General features: G+C 45.9%; 1 protein-coding gene across 1 annotated transcript in view; it reads right to left on the bottom strand.

Moving 5' to 3' along the window:
* SDF2L1 (stromal cell derived factor 2 like 1) overlaps window positions 1–23649 on the bottom strand; it is an 80888-nt gene extending 57239 nt beyond the window's left edge. The window contains exon 1 of the mRNA XM_069619975.1: window positions 23155–23649. Coding sequence (XP_069476076.1) covers window positions 23155–23329 — 175 coding nt within the window. The 5' untranslated portion in view covers window positions 23330–23649. The remainder of the gene's footprint in view (window positions 1–23154) is intronic.
* Between the last annotated feature and the right edge of the window lie 1254 nt (window positions 23650–24903).

The following is a 24903-nucleotide window of genomic DNA, read 5'->3' as shown; positions in this document are numbered from 1 at the left end:
TCGATTGCCCCGGGGTCTGTTAGTCGAGGGGGCACGTCTCCGCCCCCCTGATCGAGTTTTGGCTGGTGGCAGTGGATACTACTTTTTATATTCGACCGCGAATATATCCCCATGGGATTTTCCCATTGTTCGAGACTACCATCTTTAATTATTTAGTTCTCATAGCCTCGAACATACCGCCGGTTTATTTATTTAATATTAATTCGCCGGTTGGTATTTTTTGCCAGGACTCGATTCTAAAATGGCGTTTGTGTTCTCGTCTGTGACTCCAACCCAAGTCGAGCCCTTTGTTCCACTTTTTGGCAGCTTCTCCACAGAAGCCTCCAAAAGTGGTGCCACTCTGTCTGGGTACCACAGGGTGTGTGGGAGGGGGTTTAGGCACCCTGGACTGAGTTGCCTTGGCAACTCAAGTCGCACTCTTGTGTGACTGGCCCAAGTGGTGAGCCGGCTGGCTCACCACTTAGCATGTTTGATTGACAGCTAGGCTGAGTGAATGGGGGTGTGCTGCATAAAAGCAGGGCTTTGGGGACTGGAACTTCAGAAGTCGCCACAGGACCTGAGAATCCGACGAGGGAGAAGCTGAGCCGACCTGCCACAACGACACCACCGGTGGAGCCCTGCGGAACCGACTCACCACTTCCCAACGACAGAGAAGATCTCCCGGCTGGAGAGGCTTCTTCCCCCGACTGGTGGGCACAACCAGTTTACCTTCTTCTCTTTGCACCCCAGACCGTCTTGTGGTCGAATTGCCCGTGCCAAGCACCCCGGCAACCGGATAGCCACTTACCACTGGACCGCGAATAAAAGGACCGCTCCTTTTACCTGAGAACTCTGCGGATGGTTTCTTCCCTGGCAGTGCAACTGACTCCTGTCTTCCTCCCCGACGAGATCCTCTCTTCCCCCGGACGAAGCACCGACTTGCATCCGCTGCCAGGAACAACTGCCCCCGCTGGAGTATTCTCACCACTTTAAGGTACTGTGTCCGCCAGGCCTCCCTTTCTAAAGATTGCTACAAGGTAATAATAACCCCTTAACCTTCTGGACTGGGCTGGCTGCCTTGACCTTCTAACTGGTGCCTTTCTTTGGTCCAACTCTTTTTGAACCGTTTCAAAACTTTTGTGCACTGCAACCGTGTGACCTTGGACACATTTTGTTTTGATCCCCTTAAAGTGGATCCGGCCTTCTGAACTCTAACTTCACGGTTTTACTTTGCCTTCCTCTCTTGTTGTGTTCTTGTAAAAGTGTTGGGACCTTCAATTTATTCTCTGCTTTTCTCTCCCTTTTAAAAGAAATTATTAGAGGGCCATCTGCGTTAAGCGCTCACCGCTGTCTGAAAATAAGTGGGACTTTACTCAAGACTTGTCTAATATTCTTCTAAGGGAGTGTATATCTTTTAGTGACCGTGTTTTTGAATTGCTTCCTATTAGTGCCTGTGTGTTTTTCTAGATGTGGTTTTAAATAAATAATTATATCTCTTTTACACCAAGCCCTGGTCAGTGTTTACTTGTTCTACTGTGTTCTTTTGACCTATTGTGAATACTCTGTATACTGCCTAACTCTTCTTGAGGGAAGTCTGACTGCTCAGCCACAGCTACCAAGTGAATCTGTGTGGTACAGACTGCTACCAAGTGGGTTTACTGCCAAACACCTGTAGTCTTAAATCTTTTGCAGTGGTCCCAGAGGGAACTGCACAGGTTTCTGCCTAACACTTCCCGACAGGCCTGGTTCTGGATCCTCCGTCGGGGTCTGTGGTAATCTCGTCCTTATCTCGGTACATAATGATTGGATTGCCAACAAAATGGCCGCCGAGCTATCCTGGGGCTCGGGTAATGGCTGCGACGGACCGGATGGCCGCTCCACTGGGCCCTCTTCGTCGATCACGTCAGCAGGGACCGCCCCCTGGTATCGGACCTTCTCGAACCTCTCGTTGAGGCCTATGGACCTCTCGTTGAGGTCCTTCTCGGTTTCCACCAGCTCCTCCTCAGAGGCTGATTCCGAGTCTGTAATGGCCACCGGCCCCCACCCCCTCTTTTTCCGCCGGAGACTTCACGGGGGTCTTAACGATGGGCTGGAAAGAGGATTCCCTCCGAGGTGGCAGGTATACTCTGGGCCCAGAGGCCGTTTTCACTGGTGTAGTCTCAGCCAGCTTCGCCAGGGTCGCAGCGACGACTTCGATAGAGGCCTTTGCCGGATGGAACAAAGCCCTCACCACCTTAGGTGCGTCCTGGGCCTTCGCCTTGGGGGGAGGGTCAGCGCCTCGCTCCCCCTTCGAGATCGACCGGGTCCGCTCCAGCAGCTTACCCGGGTTCTCGGACTTCCTCTTCCCCGAACCAGAGCGCTGGCTCGTGGTCGAACGTGCCGGGGAAGTAGCGCCCTGCCTGGCAGCCGAAGAGCCCGACCTTTCGGCGCTCCTGGTGCCCGCGGACTTGCGGTGCTTGGCCTTCTGTTGGGCCCCCGTCGCCGGGGCGCCCTCACAGGACTTAAAAGCCCGCTTAGACTTTTTCTTCGCCTTCTCACCTGCTGTGCCCTTATCCAGCCAGGCGGCGAGGCGGGAACGACGATCTTGTTTGGTCCGTTCCAAAAGGTTCTTGCAGAACGCACAGTCCTTCTCCACGTGCGTCTTGTCCTCATGAAGGCAGTAGAGACATCACGAATGCTCGTCCTCCTTGAAAACATTCTGCAATCCGCATCCAGGGCAGCACCTGAACAGCTTGGATCCGGGCGTCGAGCTTCCCTTGTCCTGGGCCATGTCCGTTGAGGTAGGCCGCAGATCTTCCGGAATCCTCCAAGAAGTGTAAACTCGACCAAAACTTCACCCTTGAGGGGCGTAGAAGAATTCCGAAACGGGTCCCCGTTGTCGGAAGTAGAAACGGTGGAGCTTGAGGCTCGATTAAACCGAAAAAATGAGAAAATCTCCTGAAAAAGTGTGAAAACGCAGCAAAAACTTGAGGTAAAGCACGAGGACTCCCAACGCTTGAGCATGCGGTAAAAATCTGAGGATGGCTGCCAGAGGCGGGGCTTAGGGAGAGGGCAGTCATTGGCTGGGGGCAGTATGACCCAGAGATCAGTGATTGGTTACTACTAAGAAAGACAGATCAGAAACAAAACTGATACTGATTTTTTCTTTACCGAGGATTCCCAGCCTGACGACGGGGAATATTCATGAGCATGTGAATCCATGCCAGACCCCATGCTGGAGAATGACTATTTTACCTAAAAACCTGTATCTTTTCTTCAATATTCCATTATGGCCAGGCAGATCATTTTTTTTATGGATTTGCTAAGTTATGCTCCTCCTTTGTTTGGAACAGACAAGTCTGTGCGAAATGGTAACGACTCACAGTCGACTGAGGCCAGGGGGTCTTTTGGTTTCTGACTTTGAACTATATTACTTGACGGCACAAGCACACTTCGCAACATACTGGATGGAGCAAGATCCATGGTCACGGCACCCAACCCTGGAGAGGCATAGCGCAACCCCTTGCCCGATGGTGCATCTGATCGCGGGCAGTGGGTAGCAAAATACACACCTGCTTGACCCAGTAGGGGCAACACAAGAGGCATGGACACAAGAGGTATGGACAAAGCTAACGGGCTGTCCCAAAAACTTAAAACTATATAATAAAGCCATACCTATATGGAGTCTGGCAGCCCTGAACCCCACGCAGGATAAGTCACAGGCAACACAACCCGTGTCATACCCATGTCTTAATTACATAATGTCACAGAATGCGGGGAAGAAATCAAAATCATTTTTATATAAAGTTGCACAAGCATCTCGAACATCATTCGGTCGATAATAAGGGTAAATGGGGAAGAGATTTTGGCATTACCTCCACAGACGTACATTGGACACGGATATGTAGATTGACGAAACAAGCATCTCTGAACTCCAGGTATAGATGAATACAATTCAAAATACTCAATACAACATATTATACTCCTGCTGGTCTTAAGAAACTGTTCCCCACTTCAGAAGGGAAATGCCCGAGATGTGGAAACGTGTGTGCAGACAGATTACATTATGTTATGGAATTGCTCAGCTCTAACAGCATACTGGGAAAATGTGTGTCATACGTTGGATGATGTAATAGGTCAACACCTAATGTGGTCATCATCAGTCTGTGTACTGGGTTAAACTAAAAAAAATCAACCTGACTCGACGTACGTTTGTTAACTTGGGACTGGTTCTTGACAAAAAGAGCTATTCTTATGCAATGGACACAAAGAGAGGCGCCCACATTGGAAAACTGGAGGCATTGACATGATATGAGCTAATGCCATGGAAGAAATGTATATAAGTCTTCAAACCTCCTTGTGCCATCTCAGAGACATATGGGCAGACTTTCAACTATTTCTTGCCGGAAAGAATGCTGGAGACAGCATTGAGTGAAAGGTCCAACATACAAATAGCTGTAGAGTGAAGCATCAAACCCATGTAATAAGTATGATGACTATTATTGTTGAAATGTACTGCAACCATGTGCAATAAATAAAAGGTATAAAAAAATAAATTTAAAAAAGGATCAGATTTGTAAACAGGGTATTTTCAGGTGTAATGAAAATTCTCAACATATTGCAACATTTTCCAATTTACTCACGCACAAAGGGAAAGTAGCCCCAATTCATGCCTTGGGATTGTAATCGGAATCCCCTGGGGGAAGTGTAATGCTTTTATCCATAGTAGAGCTTCTAACGCAGCCTTAAATGTATCCCAATCTAAGGACCATGCCCAGTTTCAGCACCATAAAGGATACGTGGAACTATTTTTTGGATGATTATAATTTAAAACAGCAATAGCTGAAAAACTTTATCAACAAGGTGCAACTCTGCAGCACTGGTAGTGGACGTTCTTCTGGTATTGTTTACATCGCCAGATTCCTTCCTTACTGCGTGTATATTAATACCCAGATATTTAAAAGACTACTCCCAAGCGAGACCTGTCCAAGGACCAGAACAAATTACATTTTTTATGCTTGGAATAGTTTAGGGCCCACTTGTTCAACTTCTTTATATTTACTTTAAGATCTAAATCCAAAAAGAAGCCATGCATCGCTGTTAAAGCTTACTGTAGCCCTATTGATGTCAAGTCACAGAGGAAGATATCATCAGCATATGACAGGTATTTTCTTTGAGTTTTCCCTAGTTTTGGAAGATGTGCAATTATCTTTTCATAAATACCACCATGGTTGCATATATAAATGTTGAACAAAAAAGGTGTTAAAATGCAACCGTGGTGTCATCCCCGTTCCATCAGTATCCAATGCGTTGCATATCCCGCTTGGTCTAATCGTACTTTTATCTTCGTGTTTGAATGCAAAGCTATTAAATTTCTAAAAGCCACGGCAGAGAACCCCCATTTTTTCAATTTTCTCCATGAAATGTCTCTGTTCACACAATCGCACTCTTGAGTAATATCTAAAAAGGCACAATATATCTCTTGCTTATCGCTTTTGCACTGCATTTGTAGCAAGTTCAACACTAAGCAATTTAACGTAGTTATATGGCATTTATAACACACCTGTACACAAGTATTTTTAGGCGCGACAAGACAAGGAGGGGAAAACATAGGGAGGACAAAACAATGATCTTACTAGGCCCTGTGTCATTCAGATTGCGCAAGTGCAGGGAAGTGGGAAAGGTGCTGAGGGAGGGTTTGGGGAGAAGTGCAGGTAATCAAAGTGCAGCCAACGGGTGGCTCATAAGTGTGGATAGAAGGGACTGTAGGGTTACAGATACAAGCCACAAGTGCTGGGGGTGCCAGGGGGCAGTGTGGTGGGCCACTGGACATGCAGGGAGCTGGGACCTAGTTCAGAGGGTGGCCAGTGTGTGGAACAGTCAGGACATCAGCTGGGGAGAGGAAGAGAGAAGTGGAAGCGAAGATGATGGTCTTGAGTTGCTTCCAGAACCGGAGGTGGTTCTGCTCAAGTTTGAGAGAGGCTGTTCCAGTAGGAGGCACCAGCCTAAGATAGGGATGAGACCCCAATTCTCTGCTTGGAAACAGAGAGTGTTCCAGATCCCTGTTTAAAACCAGATTGAAACACATCCAAGCAGCCTGTTAATGTGGCCCACATTTGTAATTCCTGTAGTATCAGGCTGCCAAAGATTTTACGCAAGGAATCCAAAAGAGATACCGGCCGATCATTACAAGGGAGCATCCTGTACCCATGTTTATACATAAGTACAATTAAAGCACCATTTCAGGACGCTGGTAAAGTGTTCAATGATAGAGAATGATTAAAAAGACCCCACAATATTGCAGACCACAGTTGGACATTGGTCTTTAGGGTTGGATTTGACAACCCATCAGTGGCCGGAGCATTAGAACTCTTACTTTTACTAATACAACTGTGGTCTGTATATAATTTACCACTTCTGCCCATTATTCATGGTAAGGAATGTTGCCCCAACCAGAGAGTTTTTAACTTTTTTTAAAGTAGTCACATTTTTCAGCAATCTTTGAACTACTTGATCATACTACAAGTGAAGGTTAAAACGTTTAGCGATTGATGGCCTCCATGTTAGGGTATGATTTCTTGGAGAAACTTCCAATGTCATAATCAAATGATTTTCTACAGGGAATTGAGCATACATGTCCAAACCTAATCGCAATAATGATAACCTCAAAATTAAAACATAGGAAATGTAGGTTGATAAAAATATATAATCCAGGGTTGAATTAGTACAGGCATTTGGCGCAGTGAATTTTGGTGGTATATCTCCACCCATATTGCCATTCGTAATCACCAGATCCCATGCCCTCATTTCGTCCCTAAAAACAGTCCCTGGTTTCCTTCCTAACAATGAGGCATTTGCTCGATCAATATGCAAATAAGTCAGGGTCTAGACATTCACTATTAAAATCCCCAAGTACAATTACACTATAGCAGCCTTCTGTCCTTTCCATTAGTGACGGATCTGAGAGACTACCCAGAAACTTTAGCCACCCAGCAGACATTGCCAAATGCGAAGGGGGGATAATGAAAGGCCCAAAAGGTTGTGCAGCTTGTTACTCACATTTTGAGAAGCATATAACCACTGCTGGTTTAAACACACAATACCAAGGAAGAAACAGAATAAGACCATTGTCAGTATTTGGTTACTTGTGCAGTGGGGAAATGAAATGGGCAAAAAGGCAGTCCTTCTGGAAGAGGTTATTCAGAAGGAGAGGAGCATAATTTGCAGAGGAGCATTGAAGAGTACCAATGTGAATGTTGTTTTCCCTGAAGAGTTGTTAAAGGTGCGATGCTACATAACACTGCACATTGTGAAGCTATTGCAAAGCTATTCTAAATTGTTCTTCACCACCCACAGTATGCACCGAATGCCACAGGAGTACGGCACCAACAGGCAGGCTACAAGTCGGTTGGGAGAGGCCAGCAAATGAGTGACTGTGGGCAAAACCATTTGTAAATGAAGGCCTGTGAAGTTAGGAGTTAGGCTACATTGAAGGTGCACAGGATGGGATGAAAAGCGGGTGCGCACAAGCACACAATGAAGTACCACGAAGCACGTGCCAAATCGAGACTGGAACGGCACATGTTATGCAGTGCATGCACAGAAGTAATCCGAGTTACCAGGAAGTGTGATTGAGCAGGAACACTCATCACAAAGCTCCGTGGAGCGGCAGAGTGCTTGCCCTTTGTAACAAGAAACAGGAGTGACAACTAAAAAACACATCTAGAGTAATCAATCAGGCAACTGTGAAATAACTATACAAACCCAACGGTAAACCACCCAGGTATGCAATAAAGAAAGAACATCAATAAAAGACACCGCTCAGAGCACATAGCGACCAGTACCTCTTACTCCAGCGACAGGGACCAAGTGCAAGGCATAAAGAAACTTCCACATATGTTTTCTCAAGCTACTCCTTGTTAACGAGCTGCCAATACAATTGAACGGTTAACACTAGGGGTTTGAGCATTACTCCAACAGTGTGGGGGCTCAACTATGGTGTGGAAAGGGGAACTAACTCTAAATCGCTGCGTAGGCATGGCAAGACCAGATAAGCAAGATCTGACGCAGAGGCCCACAGCCTTAATGAATATGAAACATGTTTGAATAAGCTGGCAAGCATTATGAGACCAATCTCAATATCATACTTCCAAGATTCCACTTTTGAAAGAAGGTGCAGGAGGAAAGAAACAGTTTAGCAGTACATCACAGCCCTCGTGCCAAATGAAACTCCGGGAAATCAGACGGATGAACGCCTAGGTGATCAGTTCATGTTGGAAAGTAGGGACTGCAAAGTGAGAGATCTGTTATGTTCCCATGGGAATCTGACTTCTCATTACAGCACACCTCAAAATGTGTGAAGATGCCAGGGGAGAATGCAATTCAGCAAGAACCATGGGACTCTACTACACCTGATGTAAAACTAGCACAACACACCACAAACAAGAGGTACAGCAATAGTATTAATGAACAAGGGTATAATGCTTATCAAACACAGCAAACCACACATTTAAAGATACCCTCTCACAGTTCAAAAAACAATTGATTTTTGAATCCACCATTGGTTATTTTATAATTTTTTGTATAATTAATTTCATCAAGCATACATTTAACAGAGCAGATTGCTCACTATTATAGTAAGTGTCAGTGCATAACCCTCAAACATTACTGTCCTAGGCACACTCTCCATATTCATACCACACACTCAAACAACCAAGCCTCACAAAACAACATCACTTTAAAAAGATACTAATTCTATAAATTGGATCCTGAAAACAGGATCTGGTGCGACACCAACTAAAATAAGTGTACATACCTATCATTTCACATATAACCTGCACAAAAATAATTTGCCTGCAGTCAGGTCAACAAAACAACTCTTCAAAAGTCAAAAGACTAAGTAGACCTCATGGTCATTTGTAGCGTTATGTCGACTCGAATTTCAGCTCTCCTGGTCCAAGGTTTACTGGTGGACTAGCCTCTTCAGGACTAAATTTTGGTGTAGACAGGGTAACATCAATACTTCTATTGGAGCATCACTTGGCAAAACCAAACTGCTGCTGGTTAATTATTTGGCATTTGGGGCGATTACGAGAACTTAGTCACCATACAATCCAACCCATCATGGCAGTGGTGCCTCCTATGCTCTGCACGCAGCAGGTCCTTCCATGTAGACCTTCCGACTTGCGGGTGTCGCACCAGATCCTGATTTCAGGATCTAATTTATAGAATTGGTATCTTTTTATAGTGATGTTTTGTGAGGCTTGATTGTTTATGAGGGTGTGGTATGAATACGGTGTGTCTCTAGGAGGGTAATGTTTGAGGGTTATGCACTGACACTATTATAATAAAGAGCAATGTGCACAGTATTAAATGTATGTTATGATATAGATGTGTGTCTTTTGATTAAATTATACAATAAATTAATAAAATAACCAATAGTTCATGCAAAAATCAATTGTTTTTTTTTAAATGCGAGAGGGTATCTTTTAATGTGTTGGCTGTAAAACTAGTCCAAACCAAGTGAATCACAGCTGGAGACCAGCGTAAATTCTTTTTTTTTTTTTTTATTGTTTATTTGTTTATGGCTTTCTGAAGAGAACCTTTACAAAGTCGAATACAAAGAAGAAAAAAGAAGCATTAAAAGCTTAAAAACATGGCCTTGCAAAACGGTCAGGAAAAGCTCACCCCTTGTTCGGCACTTTGACTATACTTTGTGAGTATCAAGCAGTTTTCTAAAACCTTTACAATTGCCGTGGTGAGCATGACTTCCTGACCGGAGATCAATCTATCCCAGAAGGAATCTTGTGAGAGGGTCTCTTCTCTGGTGACGAATCTTCCCAGCAACTGCCGTCTTGCGGGCCAAGTCCCCTCACACTCTAGCAGCAGGTGTCTCAATGATTGTTGGTTCGGTGGCTCGCAGAACCTACAAAGCTTTATGGTTTTATCGCCCTGCTGTCTTTTGGCCAAAATTTCTCCGGTATGAGCCAGATTTAGTCTAAGTCTTAGAAAGTTGTTTCGAATGCTCTTATCGGGAAATTTTTGGAGATAGCGTGGTAGAGTACCCACTTTTCTCTCCACTGTTAGGAAGAGGTTCGGTGGGTTTAAGAGCCTAACTCCTTCAATCGTACAGATCCAGTCATGGATTTCGAGTTGTTTTTTTATTTTCACAGGATTAACAATCAATAGTTCTGGTGTTGAGTTCAGCCTGAGTAGAATGTCCCCCACTTTTCTTTCGAGGGTGAGAAGATGTTTCGATTTTTCCTTTTTATGGTGTCCCATTACATCGAAGAGTAGAGTGGAGGATCTAGCGGCGATAATGTCCCGGTATAACGACAGAAGCTTCCAGTCCGCTCGACAGCCTTAGGAGATCAGACCCAGTTCAAATCGCAGACTACTAAGAGGTGTGCATATCGGCAGATTTAATGCTGCTCTCCATAGCTTACCCTCTATTTTGCTCCAATTGTAGTTCCAAAGCATAGGTTTCACTTCTAGGCCGTACAAAAGGATTGGCACAGCTTTACCAATGTAAAATTTGAGAAGCGGCAATATCGTAAATTTGCAGAACTTCCCCATCAGGTTCTTCATTTGGGCCGTGATTTTTGCAGTCTTGCCAAGGATGATTGGTAGCATCTTGCTCATGGATGGAGATGTGAAAACTTCATAGCCCAGGTAAGTGAGTTCTTCAACTCTGGGAATTTCCGTTTCTTCGAGAATCCATTTCCTGGATGGTAGGTTTTTTCTCGGATGTTTGAATACCAGGATTCTAGATTTCGAGGGATTAATTATTAGACCATTGATCTTGACATAGTCACTTAGTTTGAGAAGGAGCTGTTGCAACCCGCGGGCCGAGCCGTCCAGGAGGACAATGTCGTCTGCATAGGCCAGCCAATGTATCCTTCTCCCATTTATCCTAGGTGCTATCATGGAGGCCGATTCAAGGAAATTCCCCAGGTCTGCTAGAAAAAGATTGAAAAATAACGGAGCGCCTAGACAGCCTTGCCGGACTCCCCTGAAAACCTCTATGGATTCTGATAAATTGCCGACATCGTCCAGTCTTACCCTGATGGTGGTATTTCTGTGTAATTCTATGAGCATGGCCAAAAGGGGTGCTGGAATCCCCCAGTTTTGGAGTTTGCGCCAGAGGTGAGCCCTATCCACCAAATCAAATGCTTTGGATAGATCCACCCATGCACCAAAGAGTGGGGAGCCATCCTTCTCGTTGGAGCCTTCGCTGAGTAGGTTTAGGATAAGGCCATTTAAACTGGTAGATAGACCTTTCCTAAAGCCCGTTTGGTGCCGGGAGAGAATCTCGTTGGTATCAGCCCAGTGAGTGAGTTCTTTCAGGAGAAGTCGCATAAACAGTTTGCTGTCGATATCAAGCAGGGCGATTGGTCGATCTAGCAGGCTTGAGTCTATCGCCTCCCTTGAAGAATGGGATGATAAGTGCATTCTTCCAGGACGGTGGAAAGGAGCCGGACTTTACGATTTCCCGAAAAAGATGATATAGTAGCTTTGCCCACATTGTAGGGTGATTTTTTAGGACTTGATAGGTTAGGCCGTTAGGTCCTGCTGCCTTTGATGTAGATGCTGAGAGAATGAGATCAAGAATGTCTTGTTGATTAAATGACAATGACCAGGTTGTTGGGGGTCCAATGAAATCTCTGGTGCCTGGATGTTCGAAGTTCTTGGTTAAATAGTCAATCCAGGATTGCTCTGGAACTAAATTGCAGAGGGAGCTATTATGGCCTGTCTCCAGTTGGCTGAGTGCGGCCCAGAAGCTTCTGCAATTATTGGCATTAAGTAAGTGGAGCATCTTTTCCCCATCTTCTTGCTGTGTTTGGTGTTTATGGTTGCGAGACCAGTTTCTGTAAGATTACTTAGCTTTCCTAATTTTTTGTGAGGTTTCTCGTTGGTCTCCTCCCCCCTTTTTCTTTAGACTACGAATGAGACGGCGGAGAGACCTTTTTTGCTTGTGTGTTTCCTCATCGAAATGGTGAAAATGTGATTGCTTCCCTGCCACTTTCATCTCCTGTGGTGGACAAATTGACCAAATGAAGTTTCCGAATTTTTCAGGGTGGAATTCCTCTATCCATAACGGTCCCGGTATTGTTTCTAGGAGTTGATTTAATTTTTCCCCGCCAGATTTGTATTTTGCCACTCTCAATTTGTTCTTGAGTCCAACTAAATGCTGTGGACGTGATGGGTTGAGGGCTCTCTGTAGTTCCGCAAATCGAAGTTCGAGGCTTGCGTGGTCGCTGCCTCCTTCCCAATTGAGGGTTAGGATCGGGCGGTAAGATGCGAGACCTGAGGTTACGAAAATATAATCCAACGTGGATTTCGAAGAACCCCGGCACCAGGTGTGATTTCCTAACTCGTTGGCCCCATTTTGATTGGTGATCCTTTCCAGGTCCCAGGAGGAAAAAAAGTCCCACCATAATTTACCATTTCGTAATGTAGTCGGCTTAAGGTGTAGGGGCCGGCTACTTTTTGAGGTAATATAGTCGGCATTGAGATCGCCTGCTATTATAATGTGTGCTCCCTGGAAGTTGGTCTTCACTCCTATTAGAATGCTCTGTAGGAGTTCCAGAAAATCTTGCAGCTTTATGATGGCTGGGTTCCAGTATATGTTGATGAGAACTAAATTAACTCTTGTGTTGTCTGAGGCCAGCTCTACTTTGCAGGCCTGAATGCCTGCGACATTATTGCAGAGGGAGATGATTTGATGGATACTTGAGTTTTTGAGGACCATTAAGAGTCCACCCGCCGGTCTCCCCTTAGATTTTTGTGAGGCCCCGAGATTTTTGACTGTGAAACCCTCGATCTCTATGGGGTTTACGAGCCATGTCTCCTGGAAAAGTAGAATATCGAATTCTTTTAATAGTTTATTTTTTAGTAGCTTTTTTTTTAAAAAGCTAGAGCCTCTTGTATTCCAGGAGACGAGACCGAGACTATTTTGTTTAAAGGCTCATTTGCTCCTCACCAAGATTCAGGAGAACCTGCGATATAATCTCGGGTAATTTTATGATGAGGTTCTCACTTAGTTTGGGGCCGGAGATAGAGTTCCTTAAATGTTCAGTCGGTGTGCCTACTGGTCCTCTCAATCTTGGTGTATCCTCTTTATTTGTATATGTTCTAGAGTAGTTCCTGAAACCATCTTCCTCCTCCTGCTCAAATATCAACAGGCCTGCTCTTGCTAGTTCGTTTTTGTTCCCAATTAATGCCTGAAAGGCTCTTTTTGAGCTGAGGCCTACCTCCACATAGAACTTGTCATTAGCAGCTGGAAATTTGACGTATTCAATGTCTTCTGATGAAAAGAGAAACAACTTATAGTTTTTCCTGATTTCTGTTAGGAGGACTGATCTGCAGAGGGACGTGTACCCGATTGGTCTTTCCAGTCTTAGCCAAATCCTTGGAATTGTGAAGTCAGCAATTTCCTGCTCTATCTCCCGCTCCGGGGGAGTGTGGTAGGGGCCATCTACCTCCTCTTCCACTGAGCTAATTTGTGGAAAAAACTCTAAGTTTCTCGATTTTCCCAAACCATTCCGACAGTCTGCTTCACAGGCCAAGGACCCAGTTGGGGGATTATTATTGGTCGAGTGAAGCTCAAGGGGTGATGCCATTGGGGTTACCGTCGCAGGTTTTGGAGTGGCTTTTAGGAAGATGGGTGCCAGTCTGATGTTACTTATACTTGTTTGGAGGGCCGTGCTGCTGGTAGCATTTTTTTTAAACCCTTTTTTAGAAAAATGGGGGCTATTTTGATGTTCGAGTTAGGCATAATTGGGTTTGATTTATTAGAGGCTCCATTCACGGGGATCATAGGCTCAGTTTGCATGCCCGTATTTGTGGTTTGAAGCGTTGTGTTGCTATGGGCTTTCCTTAACTTCCCGGGGTCCGCTATGTGACCGTTTGGGCCCTTTCCTCTTTTGATGGATCTTGAGGCCTTCTGGCTTTTATTCTGAGAGGAACCAGCGACTGGAGATGCATCTACTTCTAGGTCTGAGGACTTTTCCTCAGTCGAGGATAGGTTTTTAATAAAAGCGTTTGTTCCCGATTTGTTTGGGGCTTTTTTTATTTTTTGGTTTTTTGTTTTTTTTTTTAGTTTGTGGATGGGCCGAAGGCCTCTCTTTCTGCTTCTTTCCTCTTCTTCTTTTCGGATGACTTGGAGTAACCAAATCTAAATTGACTTCATTGTGCGGGGAATCTTGAACGGTTGCAACTGTGATTTTGTTTGGGCTCTTTGAGATCTCTACCGTAGGCTCTATTTCAACGTTCGCGAGTCTGCGAAATTCTTCTAGGACTGAATTTGATAATGGTGTATCATCAAAGCAGTCCACTGGATCCTCTTCTGACTGCGGATGATTCTTATTTGTAGTGTCTCGAGTTTCCATGGAAAGGTTTCTTATAAGATCTTGTGTTATAAGATTGTTCCTTGCTTCTTCTTTCAGTATGGAGTAAATTTGAGTGAGATCCAAACCTTGTTTTACTCCCTCGATTTGTGAGTCTTTTATTGTTGGAATCAAGATCGTGTTCATGATGTTATTGAGTGCCGTTGTCGTCGACTCATTCTTTGATACTTCATTTACAAGCTCTAATAGAACGCCTGCTTGTGTTTGGACCTCTGCTTTCAGAAGTTCGAATACAGAGACCAGAGAGTTCAGGACGAAGCTCAATGCTGTCAGCGTGTTCTCGCTGGTTGTGGGCGGCACTTCCTGTGATTCCGGTTTGTCCTGTGAGCCTACTGGAGCAGGGCCATTTTTAAGATGAAAAAGACAGTCGATGGACGAAGGTGATTGACGGATGACATCACTCTCCTGGGTTGGACTGGAGGTCTGGCCAAGTGTCGCCCTTGAGTCAGCTAGGTCGTTGGTACTCTTATTTCTTTTTCTTACAAAATGGTCATTGATTCTACTTTGTATTTTTTTAGTTGTTAGAGTGTATTCTAGTCCTCTCTTCCACCCTTCCTGAATGAGTGGAAGGGAGACTTGTGGCTCAGGGGCCGAGTGACAGACCGCATGGGTAATAACTTGACTGGCCTGATTAGGTAAGTAAGATGTTCCTGGGAGAGTAGGGGGCGCTGCATCGGATGTAGATCTGCCCTCCCCCCCCAGATATGATCCTTCTTGATCCACCATCTCTTCCGATGGCGGTGAACTTCGGAGCCTCATTTACTAGCTTTCTTTCTTTCTAGTATGATGGTTGCCAAGTTTGAGGATGTCCCCCCACGACAAGGAAAAAAGTGGATTATGGGTTACCTGTATTGTGCGCCTCTGCGCCTAACAGCCGCTTAACAGTCAGACTCCGGACTTTACCCTGCAGGGCTTAACGCCGCAAGGGTACACTGCGAGTGCTTTTGTGGTCGTCGAATGTCACGTGACCGATCACGTGAGCGGCCCGAAGCTCCGCCTCCTCCAGGAAGCGAGCGGCCGTGCGGGTGGCGCGAGTTCAACAAACTCCCAGCGCTGACACACAGCTAGGCACACAACAGTAGGTATATCCTTTAGATGAACTGCAGCAGTGGCAGTGGCGATACCAGCGTAAATTCTCACAATGGGTTGACCAAGCACACAGAACAAACGCTAACGACCTGAGTGCAATGAGAAACCCCAATGTCTCTGATGTGATAAAATATGATTTTACAGTTAATTTATATAGCGCCTATATACAATGTGTTTCAAAGCGCTTCACGGCAAAGGAGGGAAAATACAATGACATTCTTACAGGCCATGAACAACAAGAATGTGAAATTAACTAATTAACTATCGTACTCGGCCTGACAACATTTCTGGTAGTGCCGGTGAGTAACAGAGGTGAGAGGGGTGGGGAGGGAGAGGAACAAAACAAGCGACTATCGTACTAGGCCTGACCACATTTCAGATCATGCTGGAGGGGGTGGGCGGATTAGCAAAGAGGGGGGGGGGGGACAAACATTTGTTGCTATCATACTAAGTCCAGGGACAATTATGATAAAGTGCATAGAAAAACATAAAGGAGGGCGGGAAGAGAGAGGGAGTAGGAGAAAACAGAGAATAAAACAGTAGGAAATTATATATATATATATATATATATACACACATATACACATACACACACACACACACACACACACACACACACACACACACATGCTCCCCCCCTTCCTATCACTCTCTGGCCGGCCTCTCTTGGCCCTCTTCCCGAGCCCACCTGTGAGGCCAAAAACCTTGCGGTCATGTTCGACTCCACACTCTCCTTCTCTCCTCACATCTCTTGACGTCTCTAATAAGTCACACTACCAGATACACCTCCTCAGAGGAATTCTTCCTTTCCTCTCCTTCCCCCAGAAGCTCACCGTCTCCAGAGCTCTGGTTCTCCCTAGGCTGGACTACTGCAACAGCCTCTTTCTAAATCTGCCTGGCTCTACTCTCCACCCTCTGCAACTTATTCAGAACGGGACTGCGAGACTTGTTCCTGGTCTCAAGCCCAGGGATCGTATCTCTCCAGGACTGAAATCTCTGCACTGGCTCCCAGTGGCTGCGAGGATTAAGATCAAAACCCTCTGCATTTTCCACAAGGCATTCTGGGGCCAGCGGCCTCAATGCCTTCAACTCTCTCTTCCTAAATATCTTCCTTCTCAAGCTCATCCCCCCTTCAACTCCCTCAGGGTCAGTCACTTCTCCATGCAACGAGTTGGCGGAAGATCTTTCTCTTCGGCTGGGGCTGCCCTCTGGAACAGCCTCCCTGAAACTTGAGGAGAACCATCTCGGTTACGGAAGCACCTCAAAACCTTTCTCTTTGCTTCTGCTTTTTCTCATCCTCTCCCCTGCTGAACCTCTGGCTGAAACTGCACTGGTTACCTGGCCACCCTCTGATCTCGAACCTAGGACCCCTCCACCACCAGTCGCACACCTGCACTGCCTTCCTGGCAACCCTCGCACTCTGGACTGTCATTGTATCCCTACAGTCCCTCTACCAGCACTTGACACCGGATGTCTGCACTTACCCTTGCACTTGCCACCAGCTGGCCGTACTTACTATGGTATTAGTCTATTATCCCATGTACTTCACTCTCCCCTCCCCCTCTCCCTCTCCCTTGCACGTTCCCCTTCCCATGCGCGATCTGAATGACACCTGGCCTAATAGGATCGCTGTTTGTGTTCCCTCTGTTCCCCCTCCCTTGCCTCGTCGCGCCTTGAAACACATTTATTTATTTCATGTGTATATAGGCATGTTATAAATGCAATATCATAATATAATATAAATATATAACGCAGGTGCCAACCTTGAAGCTGTATTTCTGTGAGGTTACAAGATGTGAAACTTGGCGTGTAGACTTGCAGCCTTTTGGATGACGTGCAGTTAGTGTACATGGAGAGGTCACGTAGCAAAGTTCTACAGGGTGGGCAACACCTCCGTTTACGTAGATGAGATATCTAAAGAGACTTGGAAAATTTGACGTTTGTAGTGAATGACAGACAAGGAGGTGATTGACCCTAGGACACAACTGGGGCGGAGGGTAGCCCCATCATGAGGATGGTGTATTGAGGCGAGAAATACATGCTTGCGGCAAAAAAAGATTGGTTAAATGGTCTGTTAGGCAACTACGAAAGGGGGATAAAATCCCCTTAGCATATGGTTGCACATACATCCATCTTTTGGGTAGCTCTATAATGAACTGCCGTTCAAAGGACAGGCAAGCTGAAGTGAAGGTTTATCTGTCTTTGAAAGGGTGCACACTGGTCTCACCAGTAGCACCTTGACATGCAATCAGACCCAAATGAAGAGGCAGTGGCGGTGACATGCAAAGACAAGAAGACAGAGCCAAGTATGTCTTCAGGAAAGGTCTAGGGTGTTTTAAAAGACTTTGTAAATTGCAACACACTCCATAAAAGGGCATAGCCTTTAGTAGATATTACACTAAATGTGCCCATCACAAGAGAGGAAGTAAAACAAGAACTGATGGCCCTGAGAAGTCAAGGGGTGATAGAGTGCATGGACGCATGAGAATGGCTGTCCCCCTTGAAGTGTTTATGAAGCTAAAAGGAAACTGCGACTGTGTAAATCTCTGGTCCCTCAACAAATGTATAATACCAGACAAATACGATTTAATATGGAGAATGTGCAACTAGCACTGGTGATGCTAGAAACTTCTGCGTTCGAACTTATGGCAGCATATCACCAATATAGCTGCCATGAATAATTAAAGAAGATACATCTTTTATCATCATAAAACAGATGTTATGTTATGTTATTTTGCATTTATATAGCGCCTTATATACCATTGGTATGGTCTGAAGGCGCTGGTAGGTTGAACGCCCTCGGGAACCGTTCGGGTCAGTAGAGAGAGGAGAGAGAGTCAAAAGTGCGTGTGTGCACCAGGTATGTGTGCAGCTGGTGCGGAATTCAGGTGGTAGCTGCTTTTTAGCGGTAGGTGTGGTGGTTGAGAGATCAGGAGTATGTGTTCGCTCTGGTCGATGTCTGCAACTTGCGGCTCTAAAGATGTTTTGGACTACTACACCCAGAATCTTTCACCACTGAATATACTGGCTAGCGATGATGGAAGTGGTCGTCCAAAACATCTGAAGACCTGGAGACCTAAAGGTTGCAGACCCCTGCCATAGAAGGTCTCTTTCAATGTAGATGCATGCCGTCCAGCCTCGTGTTGGCAGCATCAGTATTGCAACCTGTCATGTAATGGATGTTCCACACAGAAGGGCATTTTGTCTGTTAAGATGTTAACTTAAGGCAGGGGTCTGCAACCTTTGGCTCTCTGAATGTTTTGTACCACAACTCCCATCAGCCTTTGCCAGTATAGTCAATGGAGAGGGAAAATCATCTGAAGAGCCAAGGGATGCAGACCCTTATCCTAGGGCATGGGAAGGATGGTATGGAATGCAGCCAGGGGTTAGAGAAAAATGTTGAGTTATAACAGAGTTGGGAATGACTAAAAGAAAATTAAGTTAAACAGGGACCACAGAGATTATTTAGCCCATGTTAAAGCGAACAAGGGCATGAAACCAATAAGTGACTTATTAGGAAACAATGACACTGCTATATAAATAACCATTGCTATCAGGGCTAAGGCAGGCAGAAAATTACTTGCGGTTTCTTACTTTGCTGAAAAATAAAAATGTTAAAAAAGGACCCAAGTGCCTGAAAATATTAAAGAAGCCTGAGACAGGCACCCTCCCTCTAGAATTACAAACCAGGAAGAAGGACCACCATTTCAACCGACGCCAGTGACAAGGGTCCGGGTCTGTCCTACTACAGGTTGAGGAGGACAAAGAATATGGGAAGGCTTTTTTTTCTTGAACAGGGAGGATCCCTCTTACGCTGAAACAGAAAAAGAAATGCTGGCAGTTAAATGGGCGATTTATAAATAGGAGTACTTTGTATGGGGCTTGAATTTCGAAGTTGGCATGGACCATAAGCCCCTCTGGAAAATTCTGTTAAGGGCCTGGACAAGTCTGCATTGCGAATTAGGGAGTGGACTACTAGCTTCCAAGAATACATGTTCAGGATGGAATACGTCAATTGGGCTGTGACCAGAACAGCAGATTGCCTTTCCAGCCTATCTAGCAGATCAGAAGACAGGGTTCGAAACTGGGAGAAGCTGGGAGCTATTTATCTCCTGCTTGTAGCCTAGAAGAGCGTGGTTAGCTTGACAGCAACAGCTACCAGGAGCTAAGTTTGGCTCCCCAGGCCAACTATTCCTGAAAAAACACTTATGTGAATTTAACACTGTGCATTTGGATCAATTTATCGATAAACATGACTGCACATCTAGACGACATTTAAAGCACAAGGGGTGGTCCTAGATAATGGACAAAACTAGGTTTGTATCTTATGTGGAAGTAAGAATTGCAGAACGCTATTTGCTAGCTTCTTGTCCTCCATAGATAGCTCCTGGCCACTGTAAATAAATACACAAATAATAGCTGGCACCTCAACCATAACCCAGGAAAAGTGTAGGATTGGACTTAATGGGTCCTATTTATAGTGGAACAGTTGGAATGTATTGCAGCACACTATTTGACCTACAAAGAGAGTTAGCTGGCGTTTCCTTTACCAAGAGCATTTGTACCAAAGACCTCACATTTCTGTATGGAATTTTCACCACAAAATGTCTTTCACAGATAACAGGTCAAGTTGGAAGAGATGAAAAACAGCTGGGTGGAAATGAAATAGAGCACAACCAGTGCTGTTTCATCACCCCCACATGAATGGGGCTGTAGAACGTTTTAACCGAATTATTAAAGATAGCATTCGAGGCGGCATCTCCTCTGGACTTGAAGATGGGCACTAACTGACACACTGGTGATTAACACATGTTCACCTTGTTCCAACACAGGCTCCCGGCCGGTCATTCAAAATGCCACCTTTTAAATGCTAAAGGGGAGGAAACCAAACACAAAACGACACACCCTGCATTTCTTCTTCTTGCTCAGCCCCCGTACCTCAGCAGCGCTATGAGCAGTGCCAACTCCAGGTGGACCAGCTCCCTGTACGTGCGCTGCCAATTAATATTGTGTGAGCTGGCCCGCACCCTTTTGTCAGCATCATGTTAAGTTCGCCACCAGCTCACACAATTCTAATGTCAAATTCGATTCTAACTTTTAATTTCCATGCAATCTCACTGTTGCCCTTTTGCATGAAGCTCTTAGAGGCCTTGATCTCCCTACTTCTTTCATCCTTCCAGGAGACTGATACGCAAAGTTTGTATGCAGTACCCTCTGGGATCACTACACACAACTATGACTAAAGGTGTAAGCAAACCAACCTTTGGTATAAGTCTGTACTACACAGTTTTGGTAGCGTGTTGACCACCCTACCTTGCTGGCCCTTCTTAAGTGCTTGCTTTGTTTACCTAGTTCCTGGTGGAGGGATACCAAATACTCTGCTTCCTCCCTTTCTTTCTCTTCCCTGCTCTCTTTCCTGTGGTGTCCCAAAGGGCTCCACCTTGTCCCCTATACTCTTCAACATGTACATTCGGCCACTTGTGTGTCTCATCCGCTCCTTCGGCTTTAGGTGCTACTCCTATGCTGACAACACTCAGATCCTGATCCGGTTAGATCTTGAGCAGGCTGAGGTGTTGTCGTACCTCTGCCAGTGCCTGTCTGCCGTGGGAGATTTGATTAACCACAAATGGCTGAAACTTAACAGAGCCAAGACAGAGGTTATGATGGTGGGTGACACTCCCTCCCCACATCCCCCCCACCCCCACCCAGCCCTCACTTGAGGCGTTTTCCTTCTGACCGCCCATACTGAGACCCCTCCCTGTTCCAGTCACTACGGTTAAGAAGCTTGGGGTTGTGGTCTCCTCTACTCCATGGATGACCAGATCTCGGCCGTGTGCAAAGCAGGACACTTCCACCTGAAGATCCTGTGGAAAGTGCTCCCATCATACCTCCCAAACTCGGGCCACCAGTTGTAGCCGCTTGGACTACTGCCACGTGCTTTATCTTGCCCAGCCCAAGGGTCTGGTCCAGTGGCTGTAGCGTCTACAAAATCTTGCTTCCTGAGTTGCCACTGGATCACCTTACAGAGCCCATATCACCCCAGTCTTGTGTGCTCTACAATGGCTACCTGTAGCCCAGCGTATTAAATTTAAATCACTCTGCCTGGTTAATCGTGCCCTCCACGATCAAGGGGCTGAATAGCTCTGTGACAAATGTGTCCGTTATCTCCCTAATCAGACGCTCCGCTCCAGGTCTGCTGGCCCGCTAGGTGTGCCTTCCTTCCGCCGCATGAGAGCTGGCGGTCTGCCCTTCTTTGTGGCGGCGGCTCAACTATGGAAGGCCTCCATTAAAAAATCCCTCTAACCATCTACAATTCAGGAAATCCCTTGAGACCCTTCTTTATTAGGATGCACTGTTCAGCCTGTCCCTTTGCCTTCCCAGTGCCAAGATACCTTTGGATGACTGAGCACTTTACATTATGTTAAAGCTTATAGTGTCAAAAGCTGGCAATGCTCTTTATTTGCGGTACCCCTGTGTGACCGCACCACTTGATCGCCCTTTGAGCCGGCTCTGGCTACCAGGTTTATCACTTCAGCACAACGGTATTGAGACAAAGATTCCAGTCAGGTAGGCAAATTACAAGAATAAGGCTGTCAGAACAAGTGTTATGAAAAAGGGCAACTATGTTAGACTCAAGCTTCCTCTTTCTCCATGCCAGGGTTTGTCACGTAGATCAAACACAGCTGAGGTGGAGAGTGTCTTTCACAACTCTGTTAAAACGGGTGATGCCTGTGTGGAGACTGGAGAGGGTTGCCGATCTGTTCTCCCCCGAGGTAGAGAGTGGTTAGGGACGTGGTCATGGAATGTACGCCTAGGACGGACCTGCCCATCTTATGATGGGGAGTAATTCTAGTAACAAAAGAGTTTACATTAGGCCAAGTTAACTTGATGCCTAAATCAACCTACCCATTTGCTTCCCCCGTGATATCCCAGTATTACCCAAATTGACCTTCTGCACAATTGACCTTTATACTTTTTTTATTTATATATTATTGGGTTGGTTTTGGATTATAAATAATATTAGGGGATTGGGTGGGTGTTGCAGGGGTTTCCCCCCACAAATATGTCCTAATTGACCTTCTAAATTAGGTCAATTCTCCCGAGTTCAATTGTGAAAAGGTCAGTTAGTATACAACCGATAACCCTTGTGTGTAAGGGAAGGGGTGCACTTCCCATATACAAAAAAGGGAGATGGGTAGCATCTTATGAAAGTGCTTTGTCTCTCCTGTTCCAGAACTTCCCAATGATTCTACGAGGGTTCCAATGTAGGCAGTTCATCCCCAGCCACAGGAGTGCCAGACCCTGTCTGGAAACTCCCCCGACCCCCCCCCCAAAAAAAAACTGTTTATCCCCAGCCTCGTGTGATGGTCACTAAAGGAAAACCTTCACAGCTCCAATCCTCATTCACACTCTACGACTACACTTCCAGCCTCCCATGTGCACTCCTGGCTCAAGTAAAAAAGGAGAAGAAGAAAAAACACCAGCATCATTCTGGTGAAAAATCTCAACTGTTCTCAAACGTTCTGCCTCCTGCCATTTATTTATTTATTCACATTTGTTGAGCGTTCAACCACTAGTCGCAGAGTCTTCACTGCAGCCTCCATTCTTCTCATCGGCCACCCCTCTTTCTCTCCTGTGATGTCCTTCTCAAGACATGCAGCCCACAGCCCTCAGACCTGTCACCGCCCTCCTTGCTCACCTGAGCCGTATTTCACATCATGGGAGTGAAGCCGCACGCCGTGGCGCTGGTTAAGCAGTTTGATGACGGAGCCGCACGTCACGTACTCGTACGATTCAGAGGCGCGGGCGAGGCTGCAGCAGAGGCCGAGCAGTAGGGCCGTCAGTACACCAAGATCGCGGCCAGGAGCCGCCATGTCAAGATCAAGAGCCGTCAGATCGCGCACGATGGCAGCCTGCCTGAAGCCCCAGCTCGCGAGCCCACTTCCCTCAACAAGAGCCCACCAATCACACGCGGACACCAGGCTCGGGGCGGGACTTCTTGCAGCCTATCGTAGCCCGCCCCGCTGTTCAGCGAGCTTTCTCCTTCATGATTCACTGAGACGCCAGTAGCCGAGGTACGCAGATTCACGGGATTGGTGCAGGTAACTGTCATTCAAGCCGTTCACTGTCAGTATTCACAGGTAGCCACGACTGTACATACTATTGGTCCACGGAGCAACTTCATACAACTGATGCCAACCAGTGCGCAGGGGGGAATGTATTCATTGGGTGGTCGGACAGCAAGAGTACAGACACAAAGGTAGGACATTATCCTGCCAGTATGTTCCGTGTGTTTGTAAGGGCTGGTAAAACGTGCCTTTCCCGTTCCAGAAAGGTAGCCTTCTGGCTCAGTAGTTCAGCAACACGCATGCGCATTCATTTAGCGAGTATTGGGGCACTGCCATTAAATAGGCTTTATTCTGTAAAGCAAAGTATTAATATGGCCAAACTTGCCACCTAATCTCTGCATAACAACGCCTGTGTCGAGCTGTACCGAGATGGTAACAGCCCACTGCATGAGTGAATAGTCTGTAGAGTGGTGCAGACTTTTACTACCAGGTATGCTGAAAAAAAATTATATATATATATATATATATTTATGGTACAGGTATCATAAATGCCAACCCTCCCGATTTAGGCGGGAGACTACCAATTTTACAGTAAAAAATATTGCCATTTTTTTACTTTCTCGCTCCTAAAATATTGAAATCCCCAATACAGTCCTAGGGCAAAATTCCTCTCCCCCGATTTCTTTGGCAAGATCTCCCTCCCAGTTGCCAGAGAATATTGGCATGTATGAGGTAATCCTATTTTTGAAAGTGGGTTCTATTAATTGTGATGTGTGCCCCTGGCATGTGTATTGCCCTTTTAAGCTGTGGGTCCCTCCCAATGTGTACTAATGGCCTTTTAAGATGGGCTGTGTCTTGGCCCAAGCTAATAAAAGGAGCCCCTGCAGGCACGTGCATCAGAACAGCTGCAGATTCCAACCATGGAACTTCTGTTATCTCCGTCTCTCATTCTGGGCCTGCAGACCTACACCGTGTGATCACGGTCCTGCAGGCCCATGCCATGCGATCACAGCCCTGCAGGTCCCGGCTGGTCTCGGCTCCCTAGACCAGCCTGGTGCCCTGGGCATACATGCCAACCCTCCCGATTTAGGTGGGAGACTCCAGATTTTTCAGTGAAAAATATCACTATTTTTCACATGCACGACACTTAGAATTCTGAACTTTAGCTTGCTTTGCATCTAGAAAGAAATGTGATTGTTAGCATGTGCCACACTCAAGATTCCTAACTCCAGCTTGCGTCGCATCTAGATAAAAATGTGATTCTTAACATGCACCAAACTTAGAATTCCGAACTTTAGCTTGCACCCCATCTAGATAGAAATGTGATTGTCAACATACAACATACTTAGAATTCTGAACTTTAGCTTGCGTCGCATCTG

Source organism: Ambystoma mexicanum, chromosome 10, assembly GCF_040938575.1.
Source record: "Ambystoma mexicanum isolate Mex_15411 chromosome 10, UKY_AmexF1_1, whole genome shotgun sequence".
NCBI classification, from domain to species: Eukaryota; Metazoa; Chordata; class Amphibia; order Caudata; family Ambystomatidae; genus Ambystoma; species Ambystoma mexicanum.
Note: the sequence above shows the minus strand (reverse complement) of the source record. Positions and strands in the feature narration are given on the sequence as shown.